The sequence below is a fragment of the Neolamprologus multifasciatus genome, chromosome 22 (genome assembly GCF_963576455.1).
Source record: "Neolamprologus multifasciatus chromosome 22, fNeoMul1.2, whole genome shotgun sequence".
Taxonomy (NCBI): Eukaryota; Metazoa; Chordata; class Actinopteri; order Cichliformes; family Cichlidae; genus Neolamprologus; species Neolamprologus multifasciatus.
The window spans coordinates 33,488,119-33,504,853 of NC_140459.1; the positions used below are offsets into that span (position 1 = coordinate 33,488,119).

Consider the following 16,735-nt stretch of genomic DNA (forward strand, 5'->3'; position numbering starts at 1 on the left):
AAAACTTTGTCATGTATAAATAAACTCTAGGGCTGCACAATTAAGAGTATTTTAATCTTTGAACATGAATTTATTTTTTCACAATTAAAAGAGAATCATAAAGCAATATTTAAAATACTTGCTCCGCCCATTAAAACAAAAAGCAAAAGGAAATCACCGCCTGCATTTGCCAATCACAGCTTTCCCTGCACTGCACAGCTTGAGGCTTCCTGGACAGCTTAAACTACACTGAGAGACAGATACACAACAAAATTCAAATGTCTGGCACAGCAGAAGGTGAAGAGCTTGACCTTCGGAGCACATCATCCTTCCCTGCTGCAGAATACTTAGATATAAAAGTAAGCCTCTGTGGTGTATCCACCGTATCGATCCAGCTTACAAAGATGATCTGAAGCCATCAGCACAGTTGCTTTCCATGTGGCCAAAGAAATGTTCAATAAACACAGTAAGTAATGAATGTTTTGGAAAAATGGTGACAATACCTACACTTTATGCAAAAACAACACTGATGAAGTTGTATTCACATATATCTCACAAGTACAATAAATGATGTGAAATACTTTTGACCCCTAAGCTTAAAGGCTGATTGCCGTCACCCCACTGGGCAGGCCGGTGAGCAGCCTGGAATAGTCTAATCAGGTGAGTTTCAATCCTGGTGACCTTGATCTTAATGTCAAGAAGTCCGATTTTCTGACTATGTTGTGAATGCAACTACTGGAAAACAATGTGATGTAGGATTTTCAAAATAATACTGCAGGTGCATCTAATAAAAATCTCAGGCAAGGTTGAATCTCAGTGACCTCAACCTCAAGGTCAGAGGTCAAGGTTTCTGAAAATCTTGTGAATGCAGTAACTCAAGTCGGAAGCTCGCCGACCTCTGACCTTGTGAATACGATAACTTGAGAAAGTGCAGTTACATTGTAACCTTGGTTCTCTGATTGAGGCGCTATCTCTCCACTCCTTTAGTCAGGGCATGTCGGTACTTCTTTAACTCACTCCAGCTTGCCCGGCCACGCCCCACAGGAAGTCACTGCAATGTGCAATGTGTCTTCGAGCGACCTTAAAGGTGGAGAGAGCTCAGTGTCTCACTCTGAGAACCAAGGTTACAATGTAACCGTTTTGAGGGAAAGCCATTCCAAATCATCATCCTTAAGAGGCTCAACGGGAGGATGCTGAAGGGATCAGTCCAAGTCTGGTGCTGTCTGTCCTGACAGTGATGTAATAGCCTCTCAGTCTTCACAGATACTGTTGGAGCACAGCTCTCAGCTCCAACAAATTTATGTGCTGAGTTGCACAGTGGCCACGTCAACAGCCGTTGACCCTCCAGCCCTCATGGCCCCAACTGATGGAGGACAGGTCTGTGAGGACCAGCTGACGGTTAATCGCTGGTCCCACTGCATGACCCTGCTTTAACCCTCTGGGGTCAATGGATGCACCAGGTCTTTCAAATCACATCCCCAGTTTAAGATCACATAGCAACAAGAACCAACCACAAGAAGTCTCCATTTCAACCTGTGTTAAAAGTGAGGACTTCAAACATCTGACCAGGTTTTAGAATGTGTTGATAGGTCACGTTAAACTAGAGTTATCATCATCAACTTTATTTATAAAGCACTTTAAAACAACCACAGCTGACACAAAGTGCTGTACATTTGAACTGTAAAATAAAATTACATGAGATATAAATAAAAACCAAATAAAAGAAGAGTGAAATCATTAATTAAATAACTACTTCAATTAAAAGAGAAACTAAGTCTCACTGAGGTTAAAAGCCAAGGAATAAAAGTGGGTTTTAAGATGTGATTTAAAAGTGGACAGTGAAGGGGCCTCTCTAACGTGCACGGGCAAATTATTCAATAATTTTGGAGCCACAATAGAGAAGGCCCCGCCCCCTCTGAGCTTCCTCCTGGATCTCGGTACCTCCAGGAGCAGCTGGTCAGCTGACCTGAGAGGCCGACAGGGTGTGTGGGGATGAAGAAGCTCAGAGAGGTAAGGCGGGGCAAGACTGTGGAGGCATTTAAAAACAAACATAAGAATTTTAAAATGAACTCTAAAAGACACAGGCAGCCAGTGCAGAGAGGCGAGCACGGGGGTTATATGCTCTCTTTTTCGAGCTCCTGTTAGGAGTCGTGCAGCCGCATTTTGAACCAGCTGCAGACGTGAGAGCAACGACTGACTGACCCCCACATGAAGTGCGTTACAGTCGTCCAGGCGGGAAGAAACAAAAGCATGGATCACTGTTTCAAGATGCTGCCTCGAAAGAAAAGATTTTATGTTATGATCATGTCAAAGAAATGCCTTTTTTTTCCTGAATGCTATTGTCATGTTTACCATAGGAGGAAATGGAAAAAACTTTTCTAAGGACAGCGCTTGATAAAAAAACAAAACAAAAAACAAGAAAAACCACCCTTTCTTATTGGTGGAAAAATGTACCATGTCGACCAATCAAAAAATGATATAGCAACATATGGCTTTTGAATAGGAAGACGGAGTAATCATTACTGTAATGATACTAACCAAAGTCTGATGAAGTGCATGTGTGCTTGAAATGCACCTGCTCTGTGCTGCACTCTGCAAGCATGTGTTTGTATTTCTGTTGTTTTTTAAAGATACTACCGATATTAATTTCTCCCCACATTCTCCACATTTCATGCCACAAACTTTTTTCCTAAAAGAAAAAACAATAATCTGCAAGGAGACTCTTCCAGTTTTTAGTTTTACTACTAACAAGCTCGACAGTTTGTCTGTGGTTACAGAAAACCAGATGAGTTTGTATGTGATCTGGAACTGAGCCACTCTTCTCGTGTATGTTTGAGAACGCTGGTGTATGTTGACAGGACACGCCCACTTTGTGTGTATTAAGAGGAGAAAAGCAGAAGCTGAAACATTGTTGCTACACTATCAGTCAGTCAGCAGAACAGGCCGGCAGTGTGTTTCTGCTCTCAACGATCCTTCTCACCTCTTCAGTCAGATTCTCTGCAACAGCTTGACATGATGCTCGAGCATGAGGAGTTCACCAAAGCAGGCAAGAAAGCCGGCTTGCAGATTTGGAGGATTGAGAATATGGAGTTGGTCCCTGTGCCCGACAACTTACATGGGAGCTTCTACACTGGGGATGCTTATGTGATTCTCTACACTGTCAAAAAGAAAGAGAGCTCGTTTTACCATCTGCACTACTGGCTGGGTAAGTGACTGAAGCTCTGGACCGAATTCATGGTGTCAGTTTATTGTTCCACTCAGAATGAGGGAAATGAGTTATAATTGGATGTAATAAGCTATCATTGGAAGAAGTCCTATTTCAGAGTCCTCCAGGGTAACAGATAAATCTCAAATTAAATTCCAAGGAACCACTCAAGAGCTTCTTAGAAGTTACCAACGGCAGGATGTGACACGATCTTTATAACAGCCGTGAAGTTGATTCTGCTCTATTCCTTCAGAAATCACAAAGTCATTCAAAATCATACAATATTGCTTTATATACAGGTCAGACATATGTTTTAACATCGTTTTTGCTCTGACCAGCTGATTTTGTTTAGATTTTTTTTTTATTCACAACATAAACAATAATTTTTGTTACTTTTCATTTTTCATCTTTAATTTTAATAACTTTTGTGTTTTCTTATCATGTGCAACAGGTTAAAGAACCCTTCTTAATTTTTATTCAAACAAATGTCTTATGTAAGTAAGTAAGTAAAGTAAGTAAACTTTATTTATTAAGCGCTTTTCACAGACAGACAATCACAAAGCGCTGTACACAAATATTAAAATAAACAATAAAATCAATAAACATTATATACAATGTAAAAGATCAAATGTAAATAATGTAAAAAATATAAAATATGTAGATCAACAAAAGGTTTGTTTGAACAGAAGAGTTTTTAACTGTTTTTTAAAAGAATCCACAGAGTCAAGCAAACGTAATTGTAGTGGTAAACTGTTCCACAGCCTTGGTGCAACAGACTGAAAGGCTCCGCCCCCTTTTGTCTTCAGTCATGTACGGGGAACAACTAAGAGACTCTGAGTCTGTGAGCGCTTGGTAGAGCGAGTTAGTAGTCTGGCTGCTGTGTTTTGTATAGCTTGGAGGCGAGAAAGAGATGATTTATCCAAGCTAGTAAACAGGGAATTACAGTAATCTAAGCGTGATGACACAAATGCATGAATGAGTTTTTCCAATTCAGCTGAGGAAACCATATGTCGCAGTTTAGAGATGTTTCTTAAATGATAGAAACAGGAACGAGACAAAGATTTTACATGAGAGTCAAGGCCCAGAGAAGAGTCAAATATTACACCAAGATTTCGAATATTTGACTTGACAGATGGACAGAAAGAGGCAAGAACCTGACTGATTTTAGAATGTAGCTCAGGAGGAGCTATGATCATGGTCTCGGTCTTGTTAGTATTTAGAACGAGGTAGTTGCTTGAAAGCCAATCAGAAACCTGGGTTAAGCACTGGACTAGAGTGGACAGCCTATCCAGCTGATGAGGCTTAAAGGACACATGGAGCAGAATGTCATCAGCATAAAAATGATAAGACAGGTCGCTAAAAGATTGAATGATACCAGCTAAAGGAAGCATATAAAAAGAAAATAGTAATGGACCTAAAACTGAGCCCTGTGTCATGTCTAGTTGGTGATCTAACTGCGTTGCTGTATTAGGAAGCTGTGCAGCAAAAGCATTTACAGAGAAAATCATTTTCCTCACAGCTTTCTGAATGATCCACATTCAGCTATAACACAAACTTCACTCTACACTGTTCCAGAAAATAGTCATGTCAAAGTATCTTACTGTATATTTTACAGTTTTGTCTTTCTAGAATATCATGAAATTTACATAAGTAGACTGTGATTTTACATGTTTTTTACATGTTATTTACTTGTTTTTTTAAATATATATTTTTGTACATATGCATATTCAGATTGTAAAAATACATTCAGAAATGTATCATAATTTCACAAATATCTGTCTGTTATGTGAGAGAATGATCTGTTAAATTCAAATGTAATACTATGGAAAAGAAATATATAAAATGATCAAAAATTAATGAGAATAATCAATAATTAATAAGTATTTGAATTATAATTTTGCTGAAAATTTCATGTCATCTAGGTCTGATTCAATAATTCAGAGGTAACAAGTGAAAATATAATTAATAGGAATAAAAACTAAAAAAAAAACATATAAAACATTGCACGGTCACGCTGTGCTAATTATATATTTTAAAAAAATAAATGTAGAGGTAGGAATTGCAATTAATATAAATCTCAAAGAATTCACAACATTCCTGAACAGAAATAGGCCTCTGCACCTGGGGTGAGGGTGTGGCCATGAAAACAATGTGACATCCCATTGGATGTTGGGACACATAATAACACGACGTTAAGCATCGGCCAATGAATGTGAACTAACAACCACAAGGTCGCGGGTATGGCTGCACTGTAGGAAAACATCCTAATATAAAAGTATTTTACTGCATTTTACAGTTTTGTTCTTCTAGAACATCATTAAAGTTACGTAAATAGACTGATTTCACGTTTCAAATGTAAATGAACGTTAACTCACTGTAATGTAATAAAACATAATTGTCATGATTATTAAATGTATCTCTCTGTACTTATGCATATTTAGATACAGATTCACAAATGTATCATGATCTCACAAATATCTGTCCGTTATTTGAAAGATTGAACTGTTGAATTCAAATGTAATGCTACGGAAAAGTATATAACAAGATTCCTATAAGCTTGTGTAACATCACATAAGTATTATTATCATTGCTATTTAGGGCGATCGTGGCTCAAGAGTTGGGAGTTATAATCAGAAGGTTGCTGGTTCGAGCCCCGGCTCGGACGCTCTCGGTCGTTGTGTCTGTGGTCAAGACTCTTCACCTACTGGTGATGGCCAGAGGGGCCGATGGTGCAATATGGCAGCTTCGCCTCTGTCCCAGGGCATGCAATCCATTATTATTTAAACCAGCTGTTAACTGTATATTTCTGTACATTTACGTATTATGATTCATATTGCCACATCCATTGACCTTGTTTATAGGTAATTTCATTGTGGCTGTAACTCAGGTGGTAGAGCAGGTCATCTACTGATCGGACGGTTGGTGATTCGATCCCTGGCTTCCCCAGTCTGCATGCCAAATATCCTTGGACAAGATACTAACCCGAAATTGCTCTCCGATGCATCGGAGTATGAATGTGTGTGAATGTTACTTAGAAAGCACTTAGAAAAATGTGCTTGTGTGAATGCGTGAATGTACAAGTTGTGTACAGCGCTTTGAGTGCTCAGAAAGAGTAGAAAAGCGCTATATAAGAACCAGTCCATTTACCATTGTTTGATCACGTTAAAATGTTCCTAATTTAATGGCTAAAAGCACTTGTAAAATTAGTGCAACAAACTGCATTGTCATTACTGGAAATAACCGTATTTTTATGAGGAAGTTATTTTCTGTTATTTTACGGTAGTATTTTGGCCCCAGCTGCTGGAATATTACTGTTTTTTAAGATGTTTTTTTAACAGTGTATCTAAATGCTTGAACTTTATAAAAATATTGTAGTGTCCTATCAGAACACCTGCCAACAATGCTGTCTTTGTCAGGTTTGTCATATAGACCATCCCCTGCTCTGCTCCTCCTCCTCCTGCAGTTTACTTCACTGTTGGGACTAATTCATGAAAAGTGCTGCGTATTAAATATACACATGAGTACTACAGTATATATAGTATCTGTCATCATAAATTGGTATCATCATAAACCCACTTAATGGATTGCACTCGCATATGATGCTGGTCTGACTGCTTCTGGACCAAGCAGAAGCTTATTGTTAGTTTTTGTTGTTTGTTGTTTTTGTTGTTCATTTTCAAGGACGCTTTGTTGGCTACGTGACTCAATAGCTCAGTGAGTGAAATGTTGTAAAATCACAATGAGAAGGTGCTGCAAAGTCACCAACTCCATCAAGCTTGATTTGCATGGTTAAAAAAATATTGCAACAGTAAAATATGAAGTTTGTTGTTAATTTGCTGTGGATACATGACTAAGGTACCAGTTTGCTTTCTTCAGCAACATGTCACCACTACTTCACCTCAGGAAAGTTTAGCCAGAAAATCGGTCCTCGCTTGTTCCATACAATCACTACACATCATGCTAACAATAAGTGTGTGTATGAAGCTTGATATACTTTAATGCTGTGTGCCATAAAGTTTCCAAAACCTGAATAAGGTTTAACCACACCTCATTATTCACACCTGGCGTTACCTGATCCCCCTGATAATCACACATTTACTGACAACAGCTGATTATCTTTTTAACATTGAGCTGTGGCGTTGCTCTTACTGCTTTTATTTATTTGCAGCAGAGAAGAAGAAAAGCCTAAAACACTCTTGGTTTTGACTTGTCATTCTGCGCCACAGAAGTTATCAGTAGCAGCATGTCATAGATGTCATAAGAAATCTGTAATGGGTGTAACAAACAGTACATGAGTTCACACTTCAACACTAAGTTTTGGTGCCGTATCTCTTCGTGCCTCCTTTTGTGTCTTTTGCACACTTCACTTGCAACAACTTTGCAAAAAGTAGGCATCGCACAAAAGCGTGTGTTGAGCTCGCTAACCCACACCAACCTACAGTTTTTGATTGGAACCATTTTAACAACAATTCAAAATGTGAAAGTAGTACCAAATGTGTACTGAGTGACTCTACTCTACTCTACTCTACTCTACTCTCAACATTCTGTCTGGTGCTTGTCCATTAAGAACAATGGATTTAAACCTACAAAACTATATAGTAGTTTTCTTTTTTCTATGCTGATATGTAGATGAGCTGTGTGTATGTTTGGCAGCATGTCAACATGACTGGACTTGCTTGAGTATATATATATATATATATATATATATATATATATATATATATATACATATATACATATATATATATATATATATATATATATGTATATATTTGGAATACTCAGGGTGTTTATAACAGTGAGGGATATTTGTGTGCTTTGATTTTCTGATTGAATAAAACATAAAAATCAAGTGATCAACATTAATTGTGCTTCGGGGTTCACTTCACCCAATTTTCACTGTTTCCTAAAAAGTTCCATTTAAACAAAGTTGTTATATCTAGATGGCACTAAATGCTGCTCAGGTTTTCTAAGCGTCTTTTTTGTGACTTTAAGAAAACAAACAAGCTGAACAAACATTCACACACACATTGGCACTGTGATGGGTGAGTCAGAGAGCAGCGTGAGTTAATATAACGCCCAAGCATAGTTAGTGGGACAAGACTGGAGCAGCCAGTCAACAGTAGATAACCTGCTCTGCCTCTTTAGCTGCAGTCACCCCTTTTTTCTGTTATGTAAAGGCCAAACCAAAATCAGACTGACTGCTATTTTTCAATAAATTGTTCTTGTACAATTATCACAATGCTAGTAGTAGTTTTACCACTATTGTGTTAAGACTTCTGTTTACGCTCTACAAGTAATTCTTCCTCTAACGGTTCCATGTTATTTTCTAGCACTGGGCTAACAGCATTATTCTTTTGACTTTGTCAAAGAGAAAAGCTACTGGATATTTCTTTGTGTTTAAGTTTGTATTGGTAGTGTGCAGCTTTAACCAGCAACTTGTCATGCTTGTCTCATTCTGACGGTTCACTCTTTGTTGACATTTCCTTCTTATGTTGATTCAGCTGCTGTCTCAGCTTTGTCTGGGATGTTTCTTTTCTATCCGGGCAAAAATGATTAGGGAGAAACTTAAGCCAGTAAAAATCATATCAGCATCAGTCTGGAGAGAACGTCAGCATTATTCATAACTTCACCAAGTTCATAATGTCAACATGAAGTCTCCCTAACCCACCAGGGGCAGATAGCAGTTAGTTTGGGGGCTTGTCCGTTGAGACAAGGACCCGAGTTGCAGGGTGAGAGTCCATTTATTTATAATATCAACAACAATAAATCACACTCTTGTGATACTTTGACTTTTTAGTCACTGTATCTCTAGCTCAGTTTATTCACTCCAACACTGCTCTTTTCCTCCTATCCCAGTTTACCACTAAAATAGAGAGCGTGTGATTAAATAATCAGTCCCAGCTGCCCCGCGAGTCTCCAGGGCACTGCCTGCTGAACCCACTGCACCACCGCTCCTCTGCATCGGCGCCTCAGAGGTCACATACCTCCACCATTTGAACGACGCCAGGGAGCCACTCGGCCAAGTCTACTCCCCTCTATGTGAGCAGGAGAGGAAATCAGCCACCACCTCGAACTTAAATGGCTGGAGGGCGAGATGCCACTGGGTGATCTAGGCATTGGCATCTTTCAGTGGAGCCATTATGCATGGTCTGAACAGACAGTTTCTGCCTGATGTACACAACAGAGCCATCGACCCCCCCTTACCTGCTAGGACAAAACAGTGATGTGTTCAAAACGTCCTTATGCAGAATAAAAGGAAAGGAAAATTAGGTGTGTGGAGCAGGCGTTCCCCACAGAGAGCCTCTTTTACTGGGTCAGACGGTGGAGTGGCCAACATTGAGGTGATAAGTCAGTGATAAGTCATCATGTGACCATCAATTGTTATCACAAAGGGTGATAACAATTAGAGTGTCGTCACAAGACTGTTAGTGGAAAATCTTCCAATCTTCCAGTTGCTGAAGCCAGCAGAGTCTCCTGTGAAGCTGCTCTAGCAATTATTGCATCTGGCACTTGGTCTGAGCCACCACCACTTAGTCCCTGTGCATCACGGTGAGCTCCACCACCATCTGGGCCAGCAGCTGGTCTGGCAGGACCCGAAGCACAAACAGGCAGAGTTGCAGGATGAGTGTCCAGTTATGTACAATATCAAAAACCCCAGATCACACTCTTGTGAATTTCAGGATGGCCCTGATTGCATCGCGTTGGCAGGCATTTAGGTTCACACGTTTTAACAAACAACAATGTGTTTTTCAGGTAACTGTCAAGAGTTGAATCACCATGTAAGAAAGGTTTCAACTGTTTTCATTTTACCATAATGGTGATGCGTATCAGGCCCTTCAGGTAGCCGTGATTCAGTAACAATGTGGAGACCTATGCTGACAGAACCATCATCTTCCCAGGATCTGCAGTGGGAAGCTAATATCACCTCCCTCATCAAAACAGCACATTAAAGGACATTTTTCTTGTAGCAGCCGAAGAAATTCAAGCTGTCAGTGATGGTGCACTTCTGCTTCTTCATTACTGAAGCCATCCTCACCTCCTCCACAACAATTCGGCTGCTGCCACTGCCGAAGACAATGGCAGAACACAGCACATCACCTGCTCTGCTCACAAGTTGATTGGTAGCAATGTGCTTTCAAAACCTAAATGTCTCCCTGGCCCCGGGGCAGGCACAAGAGATCACCGTTGACACCATCCACCCCAGAAATAAACTTTTTGAGTCACTCCATGCCTGATGGACCAGATGGAGGCAGGAGGCTCTGGTCCATCCGGAATAACACCCAATGACATTCGGCAGTTTACTTCAACATACTTAACTTTGCTTAACTACTTTCTCACTGTCTTTATTTATTATCGACAGGAAAAGAGTGCAGCCAGGATGAGAGCACTGCTGCAGCCATCTTTACCGTGCAGTTGGATGATTACTTGGGTGGAAAGCCAGTCCAGTACCGAGAACTACAGGGGGTTGAGTCAACTGCCTTCACCAGCTACTTCAAAGGAGGGCTCACTTACAAAGTATGTTCATTCATGAGCTCTGCTGAACATGCTGATCTTTTAATTACAATTCTAGATGTCTAAAGCTCCCGAACCACAAGTGCCAACGCCATCATTGCATTCAGTTCATGGAGGAACAGGATTTAAACTATCATCTTGCAGGAAGACTGTTCTCTGCTGTGCCCACAGTAGAAAAACAAATATTCTCAAACAGAATTAAACATATAATAGTGTAACTTTAGTGGTTCAGTCGTTGTCCATGACCTGTTAATCATGTGAGGCGTCACATGAGCCATGGTGGGGAAAAGGGTGTACGTCAAAACCACTGTGAGACCCCACCCCATCATGTGGCCCATTGAAGTCACCTAAGGGCATGTATGAGTGGGCATTGAAGCCCCTGGCTCTCAAGACTGTGTGGGTGGTGGCTGATGGTGTTGTCAGCCACTATCTCTGTACAGTGAAGGTTTTTGACTTTTTCCTTTTTAAACCATCTGTTTTCTTAGTCCGAGATGTGGCATCCTCAAAAGAGTGTCGTTTGTGCTTTGAGTGCATTTAAAGGACACTTCAACCCTCACTTACACCTTGCCTTAGGTAACCAAAGTAGTATACAACTTATACCATGCATACCATTTAGAAATTGTCACTAGCTGGCTTTTGCCATTTAAAGTTTATTGTTATTGTAGGCTCAAAAATATGACTTTACAGACCACTTGAATTTTTTTGTCCTTTATCAACTAGCCAGATATTTTTTTACGTTGACTTTATACCATAACATCGTACTCTGCAAACCCTGCTACGTTATATTTGGGAACAGTGACTGGAAAGAAAGAGCAGGAGAGAGTAAGAAAGAGAAGTGACAGTGCAGTGTGAACAGAGAAGGTCGACAGCATGATATGTTCTCTGTCCACAGACAGGAGGTGTGGCCTCAGGTTTCAACCATGTGGTCACCAATGATCTTACAGCACAGAGACTTCTACATGTCAAGGGTCGGCGTGTTGTCAGAGCCACCCAAGTCCCCTTCAGTTGGTCCAGCTTCAACAGTGGAGACTGCTTCATCGTTGACCTTGGTGATGTAAGGACAAACGGTTATATACTATACTGCCAAAGGTATTTCATTATCACTCATTGTACCTCATAGTACTGTCACCCCATCAGAGCACTTTGTTCTAAAACTGCTGGTTGACTTGTAATTCCTAGTGTGTCTAAAAACAGAACGGGAGCCTTCAGCTTCCAGGCCCCACTTCTGTAGAACGAGCACCCAAATCTGGATTTGGGACAAAGCCACCCTCTCTACCTTTAAGTATTAAAAAAATGGGTTTTTTGTTTTAAAAAAAGGGTCAATTTCAGGAGCTCAGGACGTTGTATTATGGTACAGGATGCCACTTATGCAACAAGTCCCGTCATGAAATTTCTTCACTACTAGATATTCCCAAGTTAGCTATTAGTGGTGTACTGACCCACAAAGTGGAAGGCCACCCAAAGTCATAGAGCTGGGTCAGCCACATTCAAGCGTTACATCACAAAGAGCAGCGAAGATATGTTCTCTGGATCGATGAATCCCATTTCTCAATCTGGTAATCTCACTGGCAAGTCTGGGTTTGGCATTCCCAGGAACATGGGACTGACTGCATTTTGCCAAATGCAGGAAGGCTGATGGTGTAATTAGAGGGGAGACTGTGAGCCAAGCCTTTCTCGTCCAACATCAGTATTTGACCTCACAAATGTGCTTCTGGATGAATGGTCAAAAATATAAAAACACTCTTAAAACCTGTGGAGCTATATTAAACCCTAAAGATAAAGAATGGGATGTTACTCAAGTTCACATGCGTGTGAAGGCAGATATAGTATATGTAGACACTATGTATCTGCAGGGAGAGTGTAAATTAAATAGGGCCCAAAGCCGAGCTTGTATTGCCTTGTCTAACTGTTGTTGTGTCAGCAGAAGATCTACCAGTGGTGTGGATCCAAGTGTAACAAGTATGAGCGACTGAAGGCAACACAAGTGGGCAGGGGTATCCGTGACAACGAGAGGAATGCTCGTGCAGAAGTGATAGTCGTGGAAGAAGGAAGTGAGCCATCAAAGTTAACAGATGTAAGTCCTATTTTATGGGTGTTGAGTTATTTTGCATTTGGGTTTCCTGTTCTAAACATATACACTACCAGTCCAAAGTCTGGACACACCTTCTCATTCAATGTTTTGGTTTGTTTTTTATTATTTTAACTGCTTTGTACATTGTAGATACATACTGAAGACTACTTTGTTTGTTTATAATTCACAGTTTGATGATTTAAAGTCTCACACAACCTGTCGAAAGGGGAGGGGGGCTGCTTCCAGATAGAGCACATTTCAATCATAATGTTGTAAATCCAAGCCCATCATGGATTCATGATTTGAATCCTGGGTTGTGTGAAATCTCAGAAATACACCTTAGACAAAGTGAATCTGTGAACTAAGGTGTAGGTCTGTTAGGTTATGTTGTGGTGATCCTCGGGTTGGGGGATCTGTGTTCATACTGGAGTGCAAAATTAAAACCAATGGAAGATGGACAAGAAAAGTTCAAAGCCATCAGGTCCTCAGTTTAGAAAAAAGAGAAAAGAAGAGGAGAAACGAGCAAAAGATACAGATGTGTGTGTGTGTGTGTGTGTGTTTCTCTGGCAAAATTCAGTATGGTTCCGACAACAGTTTTATGTTAATGTATAATCCTTAATATGTTTTATGTGAGTGTGTGTGTGTGTGTGGGGGGGGGGGGGGGGGGGCAGAGGGAGTGTTTGCCCAGGGCGCCAAACAGGCTAGGACCGCCACTGTACATGTACATGTTCTATATACACTATATGTCCATATAGAGTATACCACTACCTGGTAGTGGTATACTCTATATGTCCATATAGAGTATACCACTACCAGGTAGTATACATAGGTAGTGGTATACGCTACCTGTCAAAAGTTTGGACACAACTTCTCATTTAATGGTTTCTCTTTATTTTCATGACCATTTGAGTGCATGGACCTCATTGGGCTGTTTCCCAACAAGCTGAGCAAGGAGATCAGCTTTAGCTTTTCTTAGAGGAGCTAAAGAAAGCTAAAGACAACGAACAGCTTCTCAGCCAGTGACCCAGAATCCGTTTGGGGAGGCCTGCAGCACATCACCAAATACAGGAGTCCCTCCCCTGGTTGCTCATGACCTTAACACCTTCTACTGCAGATTTTAAAGACAACCCCCCAAAAATCCCATCTGCTCACCCTCAACTCACACCTACACAAAAAGACTACCTGCAGTCTCAACCCCCCCACACACCCCCGCCCTCTGACTCCAAGTGTAGACGTGGGCCTACACTTGCAGAGACAGAAGACCAGAAAGGCTCCAGGACCTGACGACATGTCCCCCTTGAGCCTCCTGCTTCAAACACTCCACCAAAGACGTCCACCATCACAGGGCTAAATGAAGGCCTGAGGCCCTGACGTGATTATGGATAACTGTCTGGTCCCACCCTTTTCGATAGCTAATAATAATATAATAATTATAATAATAATATATAATAATTTGCACTTCTAATTTCTTCATTTTTGTGTGAAGTACAGTTAGCCCCCTATTTTGTTGGACAGAGCTAGGTTTTTTTTGGCGGGGGGGGGGGGGGGGGGCTCTCTATTAGCAGTGGACTTGAAATCAAACAACAAATATATGTTTGAACTGTAGACTAAACACCTGATGCTGGCAGATATTTGTGTTTCACTCGTTTTTTGTGTGTTGCTTCAGAAAACAGTTGATAAATCTACATATAAATACAATAAAACATTCACTAGTTTTTTCACATGTGCATTCAATTCATGTTTTCAACTCATTTTTATTTCTTTTATGTTTGTTTATAGTTTGCTATATTTATGCTTTGGTTGAATTGTTTATTTTTGGATTTACTGGAAGCATTAATTGTTTCACTTCTTCTTTTTTTTTTTTGCTTTTTTCAGGTTCTTGGAGACAAGCCACCGCTGTCAGAGGGAGGTGATGATGATGACACAGAGGCAGACATGTCTAACAGAAAGATGGCTAAACTATATATGGTACAGTATTAACATCAACAAACACAAAAAAATCGACAAAGATCTTTGTTGTCTAATAGTTAGAATGTTTCTCCAAACACTATCATAACTCTGAATCCTGCTACTGTGAAAAGGAAAGATCAGGACAAACACGCAGCTCAATCATTGCACCAGTTCTTTTATTTATGTATGTTACTGGGTCATTTACTTAGTAACTTCAAAGACATTTGCTGATAGCTGATGATACACAGCTGTACTTTTAGCCTCAACAACATCACCTGAACGCCTAATTGCTATTAAAACTGTTCTTGTGTTTAGTCCTGAGAACTTCTCTAGGGAGGTCATTCATCTAATCAGCCTCCTCTCCAGCAATAGATCATCTATTAAGAACCCAGGAATCATCTGATTATCATCTAAATTTTGATTTTCACATCTCTACGCTCATCCAGTCTTGTTTTCTTGATCTAAGGATCCTCTTTAAAAATTGTATTCGTATAAAGCTTTACATGGCCAGGCTCTTGCCTATTTAGCAGAAGGATTCAGACTTGATGACATTAGTCAGCCTTTCCCTTTATCTCCTCTTACAGAGCATCCAGAAAGTATTCACAGTGCTTTTCTTCTTCCACATTTTTTCATGTTACACCCTCATTAAATTGTTTTTCACCAAAATTCAACAGTCAATACCCCATAATGACAAAGGAAAAACATTTCTTTGAAATCCTTTAAATGTATTAAAAATAAAAAAAACAAAACTATAACATGTACCTAATATGGTGCTACAAGCACACCTCCTGTCTTTCTCATCTTTCTCCATCTCTGAGTGAAGTTAGTTCTATTTCTTTTCTCCCCCTGTGAAATACAGCAGCTGGACCTTCTTTATAACTATAAAGTTAAAATTCTCTAACTCTGAATCCTGCTACTGTTGCTGATGCTACACAGCAGATACAGCAGCTGGACCTTTAGCTGCAACACCCTGTGAGGCAAACTGCACACAAACAGTTTGTGCTTGTTGAGCTGATAGAAACATTATATTTGAAATTAAAAAAGTATCACTCCCTTTATGCTTGCTTGTCTCTAAATCTAGCTAGATGCTGAAGTGTCCCAACCGCAACTTATGGACACCTGCAGTCGCTCTGGTGTGCAAAAAAAAACCCAAACAAAACAACAAGACGGCCACTTCCTCGCCTGACTTTGACACACAGTTTTGCATTTTTCACTTCTTTTTGTACAACGGTCCCTGGTGGTTAATATGCAAACACCACTGCCTTAATGAGTTACTGTTACTGTCGAATCAGTTTGATGGCCCGCAATGACATGAAATAATAACTCCCCTCAAATCCCTTAAACCAGAAATAACGTTTTGAAAATGTACGAAGTAGAAAAATACAGAGATTTGCTTAAAGATGTAGGGAGTAAAAGTAAAAAGCTGTCAGAATAATAACTACTCAAGTAAAGTACAGATACCAGAAAATTCTACTAGTACAGTAACAGAGTATTTGTACTCCACCTCTGCATCATTCACACATTTTTACATTCATATAAGAACTTTTTCTGTTTGTTTTCTATCTAACATTTGCACAAATTCTTAAATGAAGTCAAGAACCACCATGTAACTTTTTATTGTTATTATTATTATTATTATTATTATTATTATTATTACCAGGTGTCTGATGCATCAGGATCCATGACAGTGACTGTTGTGAAGGAAGAAAACCCCTTCCTGCAGAGTGACCTACTGTCAGATGAATGCTTCATCCTGGATCACGGCAAAAACAAAATGATATTTGTATGGAAAGGTGCTCAAACAGTGTTAGCTAAGAGATTTTGGGACCTGCTTTGAATGGCTTGTTATAAGTGAAATAAGCTACCCAGTTTCATATCAGCATTGATTTCGTCTATTTTTTTCCTGCAGGACATAATGCTAATCCTAATGAAAGAAAAGAGGCCATGAAAACAGCTGAGAACTTCATCAAGCAGATGGGCTACCCAGCAAACACACAGGTTTACTTTCAGTTTCA

The 16,735-nt window shown here is 40.0% G+C and overlaps 1 protein-coding gene across 1 annotated transcript in view; it reads left to right on the forward strand.

Moving 5' to 3' along the window:
* The first annotated feature begins 2,872 nt into the window (after positions 1-2,872).
* The window catches only part of scin (scinderin), a 30,612-nt gene continuing 16,749 nt past the window's right edge, over positions 2,873-16,735 (forward strand). The window contains exons 1-7 of the mRNA XM_085147792.1: positions 2,873-3,184; positions 10,548-10,702; positions 11,592-11,753; positions 12,624-12,773; positions 14,646-14,738; positions 16,381-16,513; positions 16,630-16,718. Coding sequence (XP_085003918.1) covers positions 2,992-3,184; positions 10,548-10,702; positions 11,592-11,753; positions 12,624-12,773; positions 14,646-14,738; positions 16,381-16,513; positions 16,630-16,718 — 975 coding nt within the window. The 5' untranslated portion in view covers positions 2,873-2,991. The remainder of the gene's footprint in view (positions 3,185-10,547; positions 10,703-11,591; positions 11,754-12,623; positions 12,774-14,645; positions 14,739-16,380; positions 16,514-16,629; positions 16,719-16,735) is intronic.